Below are 19681 nucleotides of genomic sequence, written 5' to 3' on the forward strand. Positions count from 1 at the left end.
GGCTCTTTAACACTGCTGGATGTTCTTTTGTTGACTGCAAAGGGGTTTCATCCTGTGGATCGTGACCCCTTTGGGGTTTGAATGACCCTTTTATTGGGATCGTTTAAGACCATTGGAAAAGAAAGATATTTATATTGCAATTCATAACAGTGGTAAAATTGCAGTTATAAAGTAACAACGAAAATAATTTTCTGGTTGGGGTTTGCCACTGTTTGAGGTATATATAAAGGATGGCAGAATTAGGAAGGTGGAAAACCACTGTTATATGGTATGAATGATAGAGGTGAAATTCGTGAGCCAGTAATTTGATCAAAGTAGAGGTGACAGGAGGTCGGAAGAGCGAGTGGAAAGATTTCGGGGAAGAAAGTGCGCGGGAGAGGGGCGGACGTGTGCAAGTGCACAGGCGCGAGTGTGGGGCAGGCTGTGAGCGGAATCTCAGCGAGCCTCAGTCTCTGCTGCATCCCCTTGCCTACCGCCATGGCTGCCTACAAGCCGGTCCTCATCCGGCATGGCGAGAGCGCCTGGAACCTGGAGAACCGCTTCAGAGGCTGGTTCGATGCCGACCTGAGCCCGGCGGGCCACGAGGAGGCGAAGCGCGGCGGACAGGCGTTGCGAGATGCTGGCTATGAATTCGACATCTGCTTCACCTCTGTGCAGAAGAGAGCAATCCGGACCCTCTGGACAGTCCTAGATGCTATTGACCAGATGTGGCTGCCAGTGGTCAGGACCTGGCGCCTCAATGAGCGACACTATGGGGGGCTGACTGGTCTCAATAAAGCAGAAACTGCTGCTAAGCATGGTGAGGCACAGGTAAAGATCTGGAGGCGATCTTACGATGTCCCACCACCGCCAATGGAGCCTGACCATCCCTTCTACAGCAACATCAGTAAGGATCGCAGGTACGCAGACCTTACTGAGGACCAGCTACCGTCCTGTGAGAGCCTGAAGGACACTATTGCCAGAGCACTGCCCTTCTGGAATGAAGAGATTGTCCCCCAGATCAAAGAGGGGAAGAGAGTCCTGATTGCAGCCCATGGCAACAGCCTTCGGGGGATCGTCAAGCATCTGGAGGGTCTCTCAGAAGAGGCCATCATGGAGCTGAACCTGCCAACTGGCATTCCCATTGTCTATGAATTGGACAAGAACTTGAAGCCCGTTAAACCCATGCAGTTCCTGGGAGATGAAGAGATCGTGCGGAAAGCCATGGAAGCTGTGGCCGCGCAGGGCAAGGCCAAGAAGTGAAGGCGCACAGACAGACTTCTGCCCCGAGACCCTCCTTCCTGCCTGTCTGCCTCCTGCGCCCTTCCCAGCACCCATCACTGACTCCATGTTTAGGATCTTAAGTTTAAGTTGTAGCTGCAGATGGGGACCAGTGGCTCCCATTTTGTTTTAGTATTTTATCCCCTGCACCCACTCCCTTCATAGAATCTAGTCAGAGTAACACCTCTAGGGTGCAGGTACTTGGTCCACATCCAGGGACGGCTCCCTCCCAGGAGAATTGAGAGGTAGTAATTACAGTTTTCTTAGTCCTTTGTTTACAAGGGTCTGCTTTAGGAGGTCAGGGAGGAACCATGCCGTGGCCTGACCAGTGAGAAGCCTGTCCTGCACTCTTCTGCAGTTAGGTAACTGGGGGCTTTAGTCATTCCAGTGGAAGGTGAAAGTAGCCTGCATTTAAAAGATGAACTACCTTCCTCTCTGACCCTAAAGGAGCTGCTGGCCCCCGAAGGTTGGGATCAGTCCTGTCAAGTCTATGTGTTACATTTACTTTTACAAAAACAGAAGTACATACATATTTATCAGTACACAAAAATCCCTCTGAGGTTTCTAGTGGTGATTGAAATAGTCTATGTGGTCACCAGAAAATAAGCCATTCCTCATATCAAGTGGGATAAACTCCTTGTCCTCAAGGGACAGGAGTGTCTCTTACTGTGTGTTAGGACCCCTCTGCCTTGTCTTGTAGAAGTGAAGTGCCCCTTGATCATGTCCAAGGTTTTGTCTTTCGCTGTCTGAATCATGTTCCAGCTGCTTGACCCTACCATGTGGGTCCAGAAATTGTTTTGGGCATACTAAATCTTCTTTTCCAGATCAGTATAATAAAGGAGTGATGTGCAATAAAAAAAAAAAATTTAAAAAAAAGAAAAAAAAAGTAGAGGTGACATTGAAAAATAGACTACATGGAATGATTTTTTTTTTTTTTTGGTCCAGATTTCTTTAGATAGTCTGTAGTGTCCTGGAACTTGCTCAATAGACCAGGATGGCCTCAAACTCAGATGTGCCTGCCTCTACTAAGTGCTGGGATTAAAGGCTCGTGTCACCACTGACCACCAGAATGGTTTCTTAGAGCTTTAATATAAACGGATAACTTTTATATTAATTTTATTACTCCTACTCTCTTCTGTGTTGACTAATTACCAAACTTTTAAAGCCGAAGACAATACAATATTATGTATATGTATATTAGTTGTGTGAGCAGTTGTTCTACCATACGCATGTTAATTTATTTATAAAATTTCTTTTTATAACATATTGGCTTTTTAAAAAAGGAACTTTTCTTGTTCCATAGGATCTACCTCAGACCCTGGAAGTAGAACCAGTTCTGAATTATTTTATACCTTAAGTGGGTCATCTGTTGACTCACAACAACAATCCAAATCCAAAAATTCATTGTATATTGATGAAGGTAATCTATAATTTTAGTCCTCTTTATAATGGTACCCTCTGTTTAATATGTAAGGGGAAATGACTTTTTCATCAATATTTGTTAATTTTGGAAACAGTGAATAGATCATAGCTAATATGACAATATTGCTGAACTAAAATATTAAACACAGTTTCAACTACACTGTTATTAGGGTTGAGGATACATTTGAAATATGTTAGCAGTCTGGGTTTTGTTTTGCTTTGTTTTTTTTACCCGAGACAGAGTTTCTCTGTATAGAAAGTCCTTGCTGTCCTAGAACTTGCATTATTGATTTGTGTGTAATTCTCTGCTTTTCCTGTTTGCATTTGTTTGTATACATATCTGTTATTCTTAATGCATGTTATGCTTAAAAGTGGAAACATACTAGTACTGAGTCCATTCCTAACTCTGATTTGTCTCCTACCCAAGATTTTATCAAGCTGTGTTCTGTGAAATACACTGATCCAGCATACTTGGGTGGCTGAGAAAGTTTTATCAAGTCAGTTTAGTGCAGCACATTGGTTAGAGGTTATCCAGGCACGTGGGCATGTAAAGGCTCCGGTTTTTACAGTAAACAAGATTGTCCATGTTTATCTTGAAACCCTCCATAAACGCTTGAATGTAAAACACTGTAATGTGTAGGGTTGTTTTGGTCATGCTGATCTGGAAAATGTGACGAAAAGTATGAATAAGGTTTTCTTTAAAGCTTTTTAAAACTTCAAATAAAATTGACTGCTTCTGACTAACTTTTCAAAAATTAAAGCCTTTTGATAACTGATGATTATATTTTCTTACAGAAATTATATTTTTAAGTACAGTGTTGATTTTTTTTCACCTGAGAAATTACCTTTCAGTACTGTGGAGTCTTTAAAGAGAATCTGTAAGACTATAAAGATTGTGCCTTTTTTGTTGGAAAGGATTTCTTTGTTTTTTATGCTAAACTATGTTTCTTCCATATATAGTTAAAAAGTATGTTTACTGTTTCAGAGAGCATGACACCGGAAAGGAGGCCTCCCAAACTTGCCTTTATGTCAAGAGATGATGGTGACAAAGGTTCATCTAGTATTAATGAACCAAAGGTTACAGGTATGGAGCCCATTCTTGGTAATTTACAATAAGATAATATGATTCTCCAAGATGTTAAATAAGCTATATGTTATTGTTTGTGTGTGTGTGTATATGTATATATATATATATATATATATATATATGTATACATATAGTTTGTTCCTACACTTTATGTCAACTAAAATTTTATGTACATGATTTGAAGTGAGGATGTAGTAAAGAATCCACTGAAATGGCCAGCCTATGAGCTGTGGAGGGAGCTTTTTATTTGGATAAGAGAGAACAGCTGGCGGTGTTACACGCCTTCAATCCCAGCTCTCAGGAGGCAAAGGCACGTGGATCTCTGTGTTTGAGGACAACCTGGTTGACAGAGCAAGTTCCAGCGAAAAACACTAGAGGGGGAGAGAGAGAGAGAGAGGGAGGGAGGGAGCTTCTAATACACACCAGAAAAAGTTTCGACCTGTGTTCTGCTTGTTCTGCTGAGCTTTGTCTAAATGAACCTTTAGGAGCTGACTGCCATGCATTCACACGGAGTATCCACCGTTTCACTTGGGAAGAACAAGTCCCCAAGGATGGTGTCATGTACAGCTGCCAGGGTGCAGCTTTTGGTGCTTTTGCTTATTTTTTTGTACAGCTTTTCTGAGTTGGCTTGGGCAGAATCTTCTTTGAGCAGTGAAGACTGCATGCTTGCCACTAAACTTTTTCTCTAATTCATGAACCATCCGGACTTGGATTTTCTGGAAAGATTTCTTCTGAGAAACTGGTGCTAAAATAAGGATTGCTTTCTGACCATCACCAGCTTCAGTTTCCTTGGCTGTGGTGGGTGATACTGAGTTTCCAAGCTGTGCCTTGAGATCTGAGTTCATCTCCAGCTCAAGCAGTGCATGAGAGATGCTAGACTTGAAATCATGTCTTCTTGTCGTCATCAGGCTTCCTAGTCTTGGTGCTTGAGGTGATCCTGGCCTTCTCCTGAAAGGAGGAAAGTACCCCTGGTCATATGGGTCGTGGGCTGCATTGTCAGGCCATTGACAGGCACAGGCCGAATATTCCACCACATCCCTAATGAGGGCACAGAGCCTCGGAGGTCCATCCTCCTAAACTACAAAGAACAAGAAATTGTGTTAATAAAATTCTAAGATGTTTATATTGTAAATCTAAAAAAAATAAATTATTTCTTTTGTAATGTTGGGGATCAAAGTCAACAGAACCTTATAAGCTAGGTAAGTACTTTTTTACTCAGGTATTGTTCCAGACACTGAGATTACTTTTTTATTTTTATATTTTGGTGTTTGCATCAAATCTGGCATCTTACACAAACTAATATAGGACTCTAATCCTGAGCCATATATCCACCCAAAACCTGAATGTTTTTTAACTTAATTTGTTCATCAGCTTGTATGATCACATTTGAAGTTTATGAAGGGAAATTATAATGATGAGCCACTTATTAATGGGATGAGTTCTGAGAAGTGCATCATTCGGCAGTTTTTTTCTTGTGTGACTTTTTTTACGTGACCTCTTGTTTTTTCCCAGCTGCTCAGCCCCAAAATAATCACACAGAAACCATATTATTTGCAATACTGTTTGGCCAATAGCTTAAGCATATTTCTGGCTAACTCATCTAAAATTAATCCATCTCCATTAATCTGTGTATTGCTACTAGGCTGTGGCTGACCAGGTAAAGTTCTGGCATCTCCTGTGGGGCTATATGACTTCTCACTGACTCTGCCCTTCTTCCTCCCAGCATTCAGTTTTCCCCACCTAGCTCTGTTCTACTCTATCAGGCCAAGCCTATTTCTTTATTAACCAATGGTATTCACAGCATGCAGAGGGGAATCCCACATCATGTGACCATTATAGAATGTACTTCACAAACCTTGGTGAAAAAACTTTGTGTATGTCTAGGCTCTTTAACACTGCTGGATGTTCTTTTGTTGACTGCAAAGGGGTTTCATCCTGTGGATCGTGACCCCTTTGGGGTTTGAATGACCCTTTTATTGGGATCGTTTAAGACCATTGGAAAAGAAAGATATTTATATTGCAATTCATAACAGTGGTAAAATTGCAGTTATAAAGTAACAACGAAAATAATTTTCTGGTTGGGGTTTGCCACTGTTTGAGGTATATATAAAGGATGGCAGAATTAGGAAGGTGGAAAACCACTGTTATATGGTATGAATGATAGAGGTGAAATTCGTGAGCCAGTAATTTGATCAAAGTAGAGGTGACAGGAGGTCGGAAGAGCGAGTGGAAAGATTTCGGGGAAGAAAGTGCGCGGGAGAGGGGCGGACGTGTGCAAGTGCACAGGCGCGAGTGTGGGGCAGGCTGTGAGCGGAATCTCAGCGAGCCTCAGTCTCTGCTGCATCCCCTTGCCTACCGCCATGGCTGCCTACAAGCCGGTCCTCATCCGGCATGGCGAGAGCGCCTGGAACCTGGAGAACCGCTTCAGAGGCTGGTTCGATGCCGACCTGAGCCCGGCGGGCCACGAGGAGGCGAAGCGCGGCGGACAGGCGTTGCGAGATGCTGGCTATGAATTCGACATCTGCTTCACCTCTGTGCAGAAGAGAGCAATCCGGACCCTCTGGACAGTCCTAGATGCTATTGACCAGATGTGGCTGCCAGTGGTCAGGACCTGGCGCCTCAATGAGCGACACTATGGGGGGCTGACTGGTCTCAATAAAGCAGAAACTGCTGCTAAGCATGGTGAGGCACAGGTAAAGATCTGGAGGCGATCTTACGATGTCCCACCACCGCCAATGGAGCCTGACCATCCCTTCTACAGCAACATCAGTAAGGATCGCAGGTACGCAGACCTTACTGAGGACCAGCTACCGTCCTGTGAGAGCCTGAAGGACACTATTGCCAGAGCACTGCCCTTCTGGAATGAAGAGATTGTCCCCCAGATCAAAGAGGGGAAGAGAGTCCTGATTGCAGCCCATGGCAACAGCCTTCGGGGGATCGTCAAGCATCTGGAGGGTCTCTCAGAAGAGGCCATCATGGAGCTGAACCTGCCAACTGGCATTCCCATTGTCTATGAATTGGACAAGAACTTGAAGCCCGTTAAACCCATGCAGTTCCTGGGAGATGAAGAGATCGTGCGGAAAGCCATGGAAGCTGTGGCCGCGCAGGGCAAGGCCAAGAAGTGAAGGCGCACAGACAGACTTCTGCCCCGAGACCCTCCTTCCTGCCTGTCTGCCTCCTGCGCCCTTCCCAGCACCCATCACTGACTCCATGTTTAGGATCTTAAGTTTAAGTTGTAGCTGCAGATGGGGACCAGTGGCTCCCATTTTGTTTTAGTATTTTATCCCCTGCACCCACTCCCTTCATAGAATCTAGTCAGAGTAACACCTCTAGGGTGCAGGTACTTGGTCCACATCCAGGGACGGCTCCCTCCCAGGAGAATTGAGAGGTAGTAATTACAGTTTTCTTAGTCCTTTGTTTACAAGGGTCTGCTTTAGGAGGTCAGGGAGGAACCATGCCGTGGCCTGACCAGTGAGAAGCCTGTCCTGCACTCTTCTGCAGTTAGGTAACTGGGGGCTTTAGTCATTCCAGTGGAAGGTGAAAGTAGCCTGCATTTAAAAGATGAACTACCTTCCTCTCTGACCCTAAAGGAGCTGCTGGCCCCCGAAGGTTGGGATCAGTCCTGTCAAGTCTATGTGTTACATTTACTTTTACAAAAACAGAAGTACATACATATTTATCAGTACACAAAAATCCCTCTGAGGTTTCTAGTGGTGATTGAAATAGTCTATGTGGTCACCAGAAAATAAGCCATTCCTCATATCAAGTGGGATAAACTCCTTGTCCTCAAGGGACAGGAGTGTCTCTTACTATGTGTTAGGACCCCTCTGCCTTGTCTTGTAGAAGTGAAGTGCCCCTTGATCATGTCCAAGGTTTTGTCTTTCGCTGTCTGAATCATGTTCCAGCTGCTTGACCCTACCATGTGGGTCCAGAAATTGTTTTGGGCATACTAAATCTTCTTTTCCAGATCAGTATAATAAAGGAGTGATGTGCAATAAAAAAAAAAATTTAAAAAAAAGAAAAAAAAAGTAGAGGTGACATTGAAAAATAGACTACATGGAATGATTTTTTTTTTTTTTGGTCCAGATTTCTTTAGATAGTCTGTAGTGTCCTGGAACTTGCTCAATAGACCAGGATGGCCTCAAACTCAGATGTGCCTGCCTCTACTAAGTGCTGGGATTAAAGGCTCGTGTCACCACTGACCACCAGAATGGTTTCTTAGAGCTTTAATATAAACGGATAACTTTTATATTAATTTTATTACTCCTACTCTCTTCTGTGTTACCAAACTAATTACCAAACTTTTAAAGCCGAAGACAATACAATACTATGTATATGTATATTAGTTGTGTGAGCAGTTGTTCTACCATACGCATGTTAATTTATTTATAAAATTTCTTTTTATAACATATTGGCTTTTTAAAAAAGGAACTTTTCTTGTTCCATAGGATCTACCTCAGACCCTGGAAGTAGAACCAGTTCTGAATTATTTTATACCTTAAGTGGGTCATCTGTTGACTCACAACAACAATCCAAATCCAAAAATTCATTGTATATTGATGAAGGTAATCTATAATTTTAGTCCTCTTTATAATGGTACCCTCTGTTTAATATGTAAGGGGAAATGACTTTTTCATCAATATTTGTTAATTTTGGAAACAGTGAATAGATCATAGCTAATATGACAATATTGCTGAACTAAAATATTAAACACAGTTTCAACTACACTGTTATTAGGGTTGAGGATACATTTGAAATATGTTAGCAGTCTGGGTTTTGTTTTGCTTTGTTTTTTTTACCCGAGACAGAGTTTCTCTGTATAGAAAGTCCTTGCTGTCCTAGAACTTGCATTATTGATTTGTGTGTAATTCTCTGCTTTTCCTGTTTGCATTTGTTTGTATACATATCTGTTATTCTTAATGCATGTTATGCTTAAAAGTGGAAACATACTAGTACTGAGTCCATTCCTAACTCTGATTTGTCTCCTACCCAAGATTTTATCAAGCTGTGTTCTGTGAAATACACTGATCCAGCATACTTGGGTGGCTGAGAAAGTTTTATCAAGTCAGTTTAGTGCAGCACATTGGTTAGAGGTTATCCAGGCACGTGGGCATGTAAAGGCTCCGGTTTTTACAGTAAACAAGATTGTCCATGTTTATCTTGAAACCCTCCATAAACGCTTGAATGTAAAACACTGTAATGTGTAGGGTTGTTTTGGTCATGCTGATCTGGAAAATGTGACGAAAAGTATGAATAAGGTTTTCTTTAAAGCTTTTTAAAACTTCAAATAAAATTGACTGCTTCTGACTAACTTTTCAAAAATTAAAGCCTTTTGATAACTGATGATTATATTTTCTTACAGAAATTATATTTTTAAGTACAGTGTTGATTTTTTTTCACCTGAGAAATTACCTTTCAGTACTGTGGAGTCTTTAAAGAGAATCTGTAAGACTATAAAGATTGTGCCTTTTTTGTTGGAAAGGATTTCTTTGTTTTTTATGCTAAACTATGTTTCTTCCATATATAGTTAAAAAGTATGTTTACTGTTTCAGAGAGCATGACACCGGAAAGGAGGCCTCCCAAACTTGCCTTTATGTCAAGAGATGATGGTGACAAAGGTTCATCTAGTATTAATGAACCAAAGGTTACAGGTATGGAGCCCATTCTTGGTAATTTACAATAAGATAATATGATTCTCCAAGATGTTAAATAAGCTATATGTTATTGTTTGTGTGTGTGTGTATATGTATATATATATATATATATATATATATATATATGTATACATATAGTTTGTTCCTACACTTTATGTCAACTAAAATTTTATGTACATGATTTGAAGTGAGGATGTAGTAAAGAATCCACTGAAATGGCCAGCCTATGAGCTGTGGAGGGAGCTTTTTATTTGGATAAGAGAGAACAGCTGGCGGTGTTACACGCCTTCAATCCCAGCTCTCAGGAGGCAAAGGCACGTGGATCTCTGTGTTTGAGGACAACCTGGTTGACAGAGCAAGTTCCAGCGAAAAACACTAGAGGGGGAGAGAGAGAGAGAGAGGGAGGGAGGGAGCTTCTAATACACACCAGAAAAAGTTTCGACCTGTGTTCTGCTTGTTCTGCTGAGCTTTGTCTAAATGAACCTTTAGGAGCTGACTGCCATGCATTCACACGGAGTATCCACCGTTTCACTTGGGAAGAACAAGTCCCCAAGGATGGTGTCATGTACAGCTGCCAGGGTGCAGCTTTTGGTGCTTTTGCTTATTTTTTTGTACAGCTTTTCTGAGTTGGCTTGGGCAGAATCTTCTTTGAGCAGTGAAGACTGCATGCTTGCCACTAAACTTTTTCTCTAATTCATGAACCATCCGGACTTGGATTTTCTGGAAAGATTTCTTCTGAGAAACTGGTGCTAAAATAAGGATTGCTTTCTGACCATCACCAGCTTCAGTTTCCTTGGCTGTGGTGGGTGATACTGAGTTTCCAAGCTGTGCCTTGAGATCTGAGTTCATCTCCAGCTCAAGCAGTGCATGAGAGATGCTAGACTTGAAATCATGTCTTCTTGTCGTCATCAGGCTTCCTAGTCTTGGTGCTTGAGGTGATCCTGGCCTTCTCCTGAAAGGAGGAAAGTACCCCTGGTCATATGGGTCGTGGGCTGCATTGTCAGGCCATTGACAGGCACAGGCCGAATATTCCACCACATCCCTAATGAGGGCACAGAGCCTCGGAGGTCCATCCTCCTAAACTACAAAGAACAAGAAATTGTGTTAATAAAATTCTAAGATGTTTATATTGTAAATCTAAAAAAAATAAATTATTTCTTTTGTAATGTTGGGGATCAAAGTCAACAGAACCTTATAAGCTAGGTAAGTACTTTTTTACTCAGGTATTGTTCCAGACACTGAGATTACTTTTTTATTTTTATATTTTGGTGTTTGCATCAAATCTGGCATCTTACACAAACTAATATAGGACTCTAATCCTGAGCCATATATCCACCCAAAACCTGAATGTTTTTTAACTTAATTTGTTCATCAGCTTGTATGATCACATTTGAAGTTTATGAAGGGAAATTATAATGATGAGCCACTTATTAATGGGATGAGTTCTGAGAAGTGCATCATTCGGCAGTTTTTTTCTTGTGTGACTTTTTTTACGTGACCTCTTGTTTTTTCCCAGCTGCTCAGCCCCAAAATAATCACACAGAAACCATATTATTTGCAATACTGTTTGGCCAATAGCTTAAGCATATTTCTGGCTAACTCATCTAAAATTAATCCATCTCCATTAATCTGTGTATTGCTACTAGGCTGTGGCTGACCAGGTAAAGTTCTGGCATCTCCTGTGGGGCTATATGACTTCTCACTGACTCTGCCCTTCTTCCTCCCAGCATTCAGTTTTCCCCACCTAGCTCTGTTCTACTCTATCAGGCCAAGCCTATTTCTTTATTAACCAATGGTATTCACAGCATGCAGAGGGGAATCCCACATCATGTGACCATTATAGAATGTACTTCACAAACCTTGGTGAAAAAACTTTGTGTATGTCTAGGCTCTTTAACACTGCTGGATGTTCTTTTGTTGACTGCAAAGGGGTTTCATCCTGTGGATCGTGACCCCTTTGGGGTTTGAATGACCCTTTTATTGGGATCGTTTAAGACCATTGGAAAAGAAAGATATTTATATTGCAATTCATAACAGTGGTAAAATTGCAGTTATAAAGTAACAACGAAAATAATTTTCTGGTTGGGGTTTGCCACTGTTTGAGGTATATATAAAGGATGGCAGAATTAGGAAGGTGGAAAACCACTGTTATATGGTATGAATGATAGAGGTGAAATTCGTGAGCCAGTAATTTGATCAAAGTAGAGGTGACAGGAGGTCGGAAGAGCGAGTGGAAAGATTTCGGGGAAGAAAGTGCGCGGGAGAGGGGCGGACGTGTGCAAGTGCACAGGCGCGAGTGTGGGGCAGGCTGTGAGCGGAATCTCAGCGAGCCTCAGTCTCTGCTGCATCCCCTTGCCTACCGCCATGGCTGCCTACAAGCCGGTCCTCATCCGGCATGGCGAGAGCGCCTGGAACCTGGAGAACCGCTTCAGAGGCTGGTTCGATGCCGACCTGAGCCCGGCGGGCCACGAGGAGGCGAAGCGCGGCGGACAGGCGTTGCGAGATGCTGGCTATGAATTCGACATCTGCTTCACCTCTGTGCAGAAGAGAGCAATCCGGACCCTCTGGACAGTCCTAGATGCTATTGACCAGATGTGGCTGCCAGTGGTCAGGACCTGGCGCCTCAATGAGCGACACTATGGGGGGCTGACTGGTCTCAATAAAGCAGAAACTGCTGCTAAGCATGGTGAGGCACAGGTAAAGATCTGGAGGCGATCTTACGATGTCCCACCACCGCCAATGGAGCCTGACCATCCCTTCTACAGCAACATCAGTAAGGATCGCAGGTACGCAGACCTTACTGAGGACCAGCTACCGTCCTGTGAGAGCCTGAAGGACACTATTGCCAGAGCACTGCCCTTCTGGAATGAAGAGATTGTCCCCCAGATCAAAGAGGGGAAGAGAGTCCTGATTGCAGCCCATGGCAACAGCCTTCGGGGGATCGTCAAGCATCTGGAGGGTCTCTCAGAAGAGGCCATCATGGAGCTGAACCTGCCAACTGGCATTCCCATTGTCTATGAATTGGACAAGAACTTGAAGCCCGTTAAACCCATGCAGTTCCTGGGAGATGAAGAGATCGTGCGGAAAGCCATGGAAGCTGTGGCCGCGCAGGGCAAGGCCAAGAAGTGAAGGCGCACAGACAGACTTCTGCCCCGAGACCCTCCTTCCTGCCTGTCTGCCTCCTGCGCCCTTCCCAGCACCCATCACTGACTCCATGTTTAGGATCTTAAGTTTAAGTTGTAGCTGCAGATGGGGACCAGTGGCTCCCATTTTGTTTTAGTATTTTATCCCCTGCACCCACTCCCTTCATAGAATCTAGTCAGAGTAACACCTCTAGGGTGCAGGTACTTGGTCCACATCCAGGGACGGCTCCCTCCCAGGAGAATTGAGAGGTAGTAATTACAGTTTTCTTAGTCCTTTGTTTACAAGGGTCTGCTTTAGGAGGTCAGGGAGGAACCATGCCGTGGCCTGACCAGTGAGAAGCCTGTCCTGCACTCTTCTGCAGTTAGGTAACTGGGGGCTTTAGTCATTCCAGTGGAAGGTGAAAGTAGCCTGCATTTAAAAGATGAACTACCTTCCTCTCTGACCCTAAAGGAGCTGCTGGCCCCCGAAGGTTGGGATCAGTCCTGTCAAGTCTATGTGTTACATTTACTTTTACAAAAACAGAAGTACATACATATTTATCAGTACACAAAAATCCCTCTGAGGTTTCTAGTGGTGATTGAAATAGTCTATGTGGTCACCAGAAAATAAGCCATTCCTCATATCAAGTGGGATAAACTCCTTGTCCTCAAGGGACAGGAGTGTCTCTTACTGTGTGTTAGGACCCCTCTGCCTTGTCTTGTAGAAGTGAAGTGCCCCTTGATCATGTCCAAGGTTTTGTCTTTCGCTGTCTGAATCATGTTCCAGCTGCTTGACCCTACCATGTGGGTCCAGAAATTGTTTTGGGCATACTAAATCTTCTTTTCCAGATCAGTATAATAAAGGAGTGATGTGCAATAAAAAAAAAAATTTAAAAAAAAGAAAAAAAAAGTAGAGGTGACATTGAAAAATAGACTACATGGAATGATTTTTTTTTTTTTTGGTCCAGATTTCTTTAGATAGTCTGTAGTGTCCTGGAACTTGCTCAATAGACCAGGATGGCCTCAAACTCAGATGTGCCTGCCTCTACTAAGTGCTGGGATTAAAGGCTCGTGTCACCACTGACCACCAGAATGGTTTCTTAGAGCTTTAATATAAACGGATAACTTTTATATTAATTTTATTACTCCTACTCTCTTCTGTGTTACCAAACTAATTACCAAACTTTTAAAGCCGAAGACAATACAATACTATGTATATGTATATTAGTTGTGTGAGCAGTTGTTCTACCATACGCATGTTAATTTATTTATAAAATTTCTTTTTATAACATATTGGCTTTTTAAAAAAGGAACTTTTCTTGTTCCATAGGATCTACCTCAGACCCTGGAAGTAGAACCAGTTCTGAATTATTTTATACCTTAAGTGGGTCATCTGTTGACTCACAACAACAATCCAAATCCAAAAATTCATTGTATATTGATGAAGGTAATCTATAATTTTAGTCCTCTTTATAATGGTACCCTCTGTTTAATATGTAAGGGGAAATGACTTTTTCATCAATATTTGTTAATTTTGGAAACAGTGAATAGATCATAGCTAATATGACAATATTGCTGAACTAAAATATTAAACACAGTTTCAACTACACTGTTATTAGGGTTGAGGATACATTTGAAATATGTTAGCAGTCTGGGTTTTGTTTTGCTTTGTTTTTTTTACCCGAGACAGAGTTTCTCTGTATAGAAAGTCCTTGCTGTCCTAGAACTTGCATTATTGATTTGTGTGTAATTCTCTGCTTTTCCTGTTTGCATTTGTTTGTATACATATCTGTTATTCTTAATGCATGTTATGCTTAAAAGTGGAAACATACTAGTACTGAGTCCATTCCTAACTCTGATTTGTCTCCTACCCAAGATTTTATCAAGCTGTGTTCTGTGAAATACACTGATCCAGCATACTTGGGTGGCTGAGAAAGTTTTATCAAGTCAGTTTAGTGCAGCACATTGGTTAGAGGTTATCCAGGCACGTGGGCATGTAAAGGCTCCGGTTTTTACAGTAAACAAGATTGTCCATGTTTATCTTGAAACCCTCCATAAACGCTTGAATGTAAAACACTGTAATGTGTAGGGTTGTTTTGGTCATGCTGATCTGGAAAATGTGACGAAAAGTATGAATAAGGTTTTCTTTAAAGCTTTTTAAAACTTCAAATAAAATTGACTGCTTCTGACTAACTTTTCAAAAATTAAAGCCTTTTGATAACTGATGATTATATTTTCTTACAGAAATTATATTTTTAAGTACAGTGTTGATTTTTTTTCACCTGAGAAATTACCTTTCAGTACTGTGGAGTCTTTAAAGAGAATCTGTAAGACTATAAAGATTGTGCCTTTTTTGTTGGAAAGGATTTCTTTGTTTTTTATGCTAAACTATGTTTCTTCCATATATAGTTAAAAAGTATGTTTACTGTTTCAGAGAGCATGACACCGGAAAGGAGGCCTCCCAAACTTGCCTTTATGTCAAGAGATGATGGTGACAAAGGTTCATCTAGTATTAATGAACCAAAGGTTACAGGTATGGAGCCCATTCTTGGTAATTTACAATAAGATAATATGATTCTCCAAGATGTTAAATAAGCTATATGTTATTGTTTGTGTGTGTGTGTATATGTATATATATATATATATATATATATATATATGTATACATATAGTTTGTTCCTACACTTTATGTCAACTAAAATTTTATGTACATGATTTGAAGTGAGGATGTAGTAAAGAATCCACTGAAATGGCCAGCCTATGAGCTGTGGAGGGAGCTTTTTATTTGGATAAGAGAGAACAGCTGGCGGTGTTACACGCCTTCAATCCCAGCTCTCAGGAGGCAAAGGCACGTGGATCTCTGTGTTTGAGGACAACCTGGTTGACAGAGCAAGTTCCAGCGAAAAACACTAGAGGGGGAGAGAGAGAGAGAGAGGGAGGGAGGGAGCTTCTAATACACACCAGAAAAAGTTTCGACCTGTGTTCTGCTTGTTCTGCTGAGCTTTGTCTAAATGAACCTTTAGGAGCTGACTGCCATGCATTCACACGGAGTATCCACCGTTTCACTTGGGAAGAACAAGTCCCCAAGGATGGTGTCATGTACAGCTGCCAGGGTGCAGCTTTTGGTGCTTTTGCTTATTTTTTTGTACAGCTTTTCTGAGTTGGCTTGGGCAGAATCTTCTTTGAGCAGTGAAGACTGCATGCTTGCCACTAAACTTTTTCTCTAATTCATGAACCATCCGGACTTGGATTTTCTGGAAAGATTTCTTCTGAGAAACTGGTGCTAAAATAAGGATTGCTTTCTGACCATCACCAGCTTCAGTTTCCTTGGCTGTGGTGGGTGATACTGAGTTTCCAAGCTGTGCCTTGAGATCTGAGTTCATCTCCAGCTCAAGCAGTGCATGAGAGATGCTAGACTTGAAATCATGTCTTCTTGTCGTCATCAGGCTTCCTAGTCTTGGTGCTTGAGGTGATCCTGGCCTTCTCCTGAAAGGAGGAAAGTACCCCTGGTCATATGGGTCGTGGGCTGCATTGTCAGGCCATTGACAGGCACAGGCCGAATATTCCACCACATCCCTAATGAGGGCACAGAGCCTCGGAGGTCCATCCTCCTAAACTACAAAGAACAAGAAATTGTGTTAATAAAATTCTAAGATGTTTATATTGTAAATCTAAAAAAAATAAATTATTTCTTTTGTAATGTTGGGGATCAAAGTCAACAGAACCTTATAAGCTAGGTAAGTACTTTTTTACTCAGGTATTGTTCCAGACACTGAGATTACTTTTTTATTTTTATATTTTGGTGTTTGCATCAAATCTGGCATCTTACACAAACTAATATAGGACTCTAATCCTGAGCCATATATCCACCCAAAACCTGAATGTTTTTTAACTTAATTTGTTCATCAGCTTGTATGATCACATTTGAAGTTTATGAAGGGAAATTATAATGATGAGCCACTTATTAATGGGATGAGTTCTGAGAAGTGCATCATTCGGCAGTTTTTTTCTTGTGTGACTTTTTTTACGTGACCTCTTGTTTTTTCCCAGCTGCTCAGCCCCAAAATAATCACACAGAAACCATATTATTTGCAATACTGTTTGGCCAATAGCTTAAGCATATTTCTGGCTAACTCATCTAAAATTAATCCATCTCCATTAATCTGTGTATTGCTACTAGGCTGTGGCTGACCAGGTAAAGTTCTGGCATCTCCTGTGGGGCTATATGACTTCTCACTGACTCTGCCCTTCTTCCTCCCAGCATTCAGTTTTCCCCACCTAGCTCTGTTCTACTCTATCAGGCCAAGCCTATTTCTTTATTAACCAATGGTATTCACAGCATGCAGAGGGGAATCCCACATCATGTGACCATTATAGAATGTACTTCACAAACCTTGGTGAAAAAACTTTGTGTATGTCTAGGCTCTTTAACACTGCTGGATGTTCTTTTGTTGACTGCAAAGGGGTTTCATCCTGTGGATCGTGACCCCTTTGGGGTTTGAATGACCCTTTTATTGGGATCGTTTAAGACCATTGGAAAAGAAAGATATTTATATTGCAATTCATAACAGTGGTAAAATTGCAGTTATAAAGTAACAACGAAAATAATTTTCTGGTTGGGGTTTGCCACTGTTTGAGGTATATATAAAGGATGGCAGAATTAGGAAGGTGGAAAACCACTGTTATATGGTATGAATGATAGAGGTGAAATTCGTGAGCCAGTAATTTGATCAAAGTAGAGGTGACAGGAGGTCGGAAGAGCGAGTGGAAAGATTTCGGGGAAGAAAGTGCGCGGGAGAGGGGCGGACGTGTGCAAGTGCACAGGCGCGAGTGTGGGGCAGGCTGTGAGCGGAATCTCAGCGAGCCTCAGTCTCTGCTGCATCCCCTTGCCTACCGCCATGGCTGCCTACAAGCCGGTCCTCATCCGGCATGGCGAGAGCGCCTGGAACCTGGAGAACCGCTTCAGAGGCTGGTTCGATGCCGACCTGAGCCCGGCGGGCCACGAGGAGGCGAAGCGCGGCGGACAGGCGTTGCGAGATGCTGGCTATGAATTCGACATCTGCTTCACCTCTGTGCAGAAGAGAGCAATCCGGACCCTCTGGACAGTCCTAGATGCTATTGACCAGATGTGGCTGCCAGTGGTCAGGACCTGGCGCCTCAATGAGCGACACTATGGGGGGCTGACTGGTCTCAATAAAGCAGAAACTGCTGCTAAGCATGGTGAGGCACAGGTAAAGATCTGGAGGCGATCTTACGATGTCCCACCACCGCCAATGGAGCCTGACCATCCCTTCTACAGCAACATCAGTAAGGATCGCAGGTACGCAGACCTTACTGAGGACCAGCTACCGTCCTGTGAGAGCCTGAAGGACACTATTGCCAGAGCACTGCCCTTCTGGAATGAAGAGATTGTCCCCCAGATCAAAGAGGGGAAGAGAGTCCTGATTGCAGCCCATGGCAACAGCCTTCGGGGGATCGTCAAGCATCTGGAGGGTCTCTCAGAAGAGGCCATCATGGAGCTGAACCTGCCAACTGGCATTCCCATTGTCTATGAATTGGACAAGAACTTGAAGCCCGTTAAACCCATGCAGTTCCTGGGAGATGAAGAGATCGTGCGGAAAGCCATGGAAGCTGTGGCCGCGCAGGGCAAGGCCAAGAAGTGAAGGCGCACAGACAGACTTCTGCCCCGAGACCCTCCTTCCTGCCTGTCTGCCTCCTGCGCCCTTCCCAGCACCCATCACTGACTCCATGTTTAGGATCTTAAGTTTAAGTTGTAGCTGCAGATGGGGACCAGTGGCTCCCATTTTGTTTTAGTATTTTATCCCCTGCACCCACTCCCTTCATAGAATCTAGTCAGAGTAACACCTCTAGGGTGCAGGTACTTGGTCCACATCCAGGGACGGCTCCCTCCCAGGAGAATTGAGAGGTAGTAATTACAGTTTTCTTAGTCCTTTGTTTACAAGGGTCTGCTTTAGGAGGTCAGGGAGGAACCATGCCGTGGCCTGACCAGTGAGAAGCCTGTCCTGCACTCTTCTGCAGTTAGGTAACTGGGGGCTTTAGTCATTCCAGTGGAAGGTGAAAGTAGCCTGCATTTAAAAGATGAACTACCTTCCTCTCTGACCCTAAAGGAGCTGCTGGCCCCCGAAGGTTGGGATCAGTCCTGTCAAGTCTATGTGTTACATTTACTTTTACAAAAACAGAAGTACATACATATTTATCAGTACACAAAAATCCCTCTGAGGTTTCTAGTGGTGATTGAAATAGTCTATGTGGTCACCAGAAAATAAGCCATTCCTCATATCAAGTGGGATAAACTCCTTGTCCTCAAGGGACAGGAGTGTCTCTTACTGTGTGTTAGGACCCCTCTGCCTTGTCTTGTAGAAGTGAAGTGCCCCTTGATCATGTCCAAGGTTTTGTCTTTCGCTGTCTGAATCATGTTCCAGCTGCTTGACCCTACCATGTGGGTCCAGAAATTGTTTTGGGCATACTAAATCTTCTTTTCCAGATCAGTATAATAAAGGAGTGATGTGCAATAAAAAAAAAAATTTAAAAAAAAGAAAAAAAAAGTAGAGGTGACATTGAAAAATAGACTACATGGAATGATTTTTTTTTTTTTTGGTCCAGATTTCTTTAGATAGTCTGTAGTGTCCTGGAACTTGCTCAATAGACCAGGATGGCCTCAAACTCAGATGTGCCTGCCTCTACTAAGTGCTGGGATTAAAGGCTCGTGTCACCACTGACCACCAGAATGGTTTCTTAGAGCTTTAATATAAACGGATAACTTTTATATTAATTTTATTACTCCTACTCTCTTCTGTGTTACCAAACTAATTACCAAACTTTTAAAGCCGAAGACAATACAATACTATGTATATGTATATTAGTTGTGTGAGCAGTTGTTCTACCATACGCATGTTAATTTATTTATAAAATTTCTTTTTATAACATATTGGCTTTTTAAAAAAGGAACTTTTCTTGTTCCATAGGATCTACCTCAGACCCTGGAAGTAGAACCAGTTCTGAATTATTTTATACCTTAAGTGGGTCATCTGTTGACTCACAACAACAATCCAAATCCAAAAATTCATTGTATATTGATGAAGGTAATCTATAATTTTAGTCCTCTTTATAATGGT

The 19681-nt window shown here is 42.4% G+C and overlaps 5 protein-coding genes across 5 annotated transcripts in view; all 5 read left to right on the forward strand.

The window, feature by feature from the left end:
- The window catches only part of LOC121462853 (ubiquitin carboxyl-terminal hydrolase CYLD-like), a 75571-nt gene that overhangs the window by 14276 nt on the left and 41614 nt on the right, over positions 1 to 19681 (forward strand). Inside the window, 1 exon segment of the mRNA XM_041674816.1 lies at positions 2564 to 2680. Coding sequence (XP_041530750.1) covers positions 2564 to 2680 — 117 coding nt within the window.
- Positions 354 to 2112, forward strand: LOC121462849 (phosphoglycerate mutase 1-like). Its single transcript, XM_041674812.1, has one exon. The coding sequence runs from the start codon at positions 478 to 480 to the stop codon at positions 1240 to 1242; it is 765 nt and encodes a 254-aa protein (XP_041530746.1). The 5' UTR covers positions 354 to 477; the 3' UTR covers positions 1243 to 2112.
- On the forward strand, positions 6006 to 7540 carry LOC121462850 (phosphoglycerate mutase 1-like). Its single transcript, XM_041674813.1, has one exon. The coding sequence runs from the start codon at positions 6130 to 6132 to the stop codon at positions 6892 to 6894; it is 765 nt and encodes a 254-aa protein (XP_041530747.1). The 5' UTR covers positions 6006 to 6129; the 3' UTR covers positions 6895 to 7540.
- On the forward strand, positions 11664 to 13422 carry LOC121462844 (phosphoglycerate mutase 1-like). The gene has a single exon (XM_041674806.1). The coding sequence runs from the start codon at positions 11788 to 11790 to the stop codon at positions 12550 to 12552; it is 765 nt and encodes a 254-aa protein (XP_041530740.1). The 5' UTR covers positions 11664 to 11787; the 3' UTR covers positions 12553 to 13422.
- Positions 17320 to 19078, forward strand: LOC121462845 (phosphoglycerate mutase 1-like). The gene has a single exon (XM_041674807.1). The coding sequence runs from the start codon at positions 17444 to 17446 to the stop codon at positions 18206 to 18208; it is 765 nt and encodes a 254-aa protein (XP_041530741.1). The 5' UTR covers positions 17320 to 17443; the 3' UTR covers positions 18209 to 19078.

This window comes from Microtus oregoni, unplaced genomic scaffold, assembly GCF_018167655.1.
Source record: "Microtus oregoni isolate MIOR12 unplaced genomic scaffold, Mior012 000025F_ref0000491, whole genome shotgun sequence".
Taxonomy (NCBI): domain Eukaryota; kingdom Metazoa; phylum Chordata; class Mammalia; order Rodentia; family Cricetidae; genus Microtus; species Microtus oregoni.

What these genes read in the sequence shown, in the direction of transcription:
- LOC121462849 (XM_041674812.1), top strand. Translation starts at nt 478, where the DNA reads ATGGCTGCCTACAAGCCGGTCCTCATCCGGCATGGCGAGAGCGCCTGG.
- LOC121462850 (XM_041674813.1), top strand. Translation starts at nt 6,130, where the DNA reads ATGGCTGCCTACAAGCCGGTCCTCATCCGGCATGGCGAGAGCGCCTGG.
- LOC121462844 (XM_041674806.1), top strand. Translation starts at nt 11,788, where the DNA reads ATGGCTGCCTACAAGCCGGTCCTCATCCGGCATGGCGAGAGCGCCTGG.
- LOC121462845 (XM_041674807.1), top strand. Translation starts at nt 17,444, where the DNA reads ATGGCTGCCTACAAGCCGGTCCTCATCCGGCATGGCGAGAGCGCCTGG.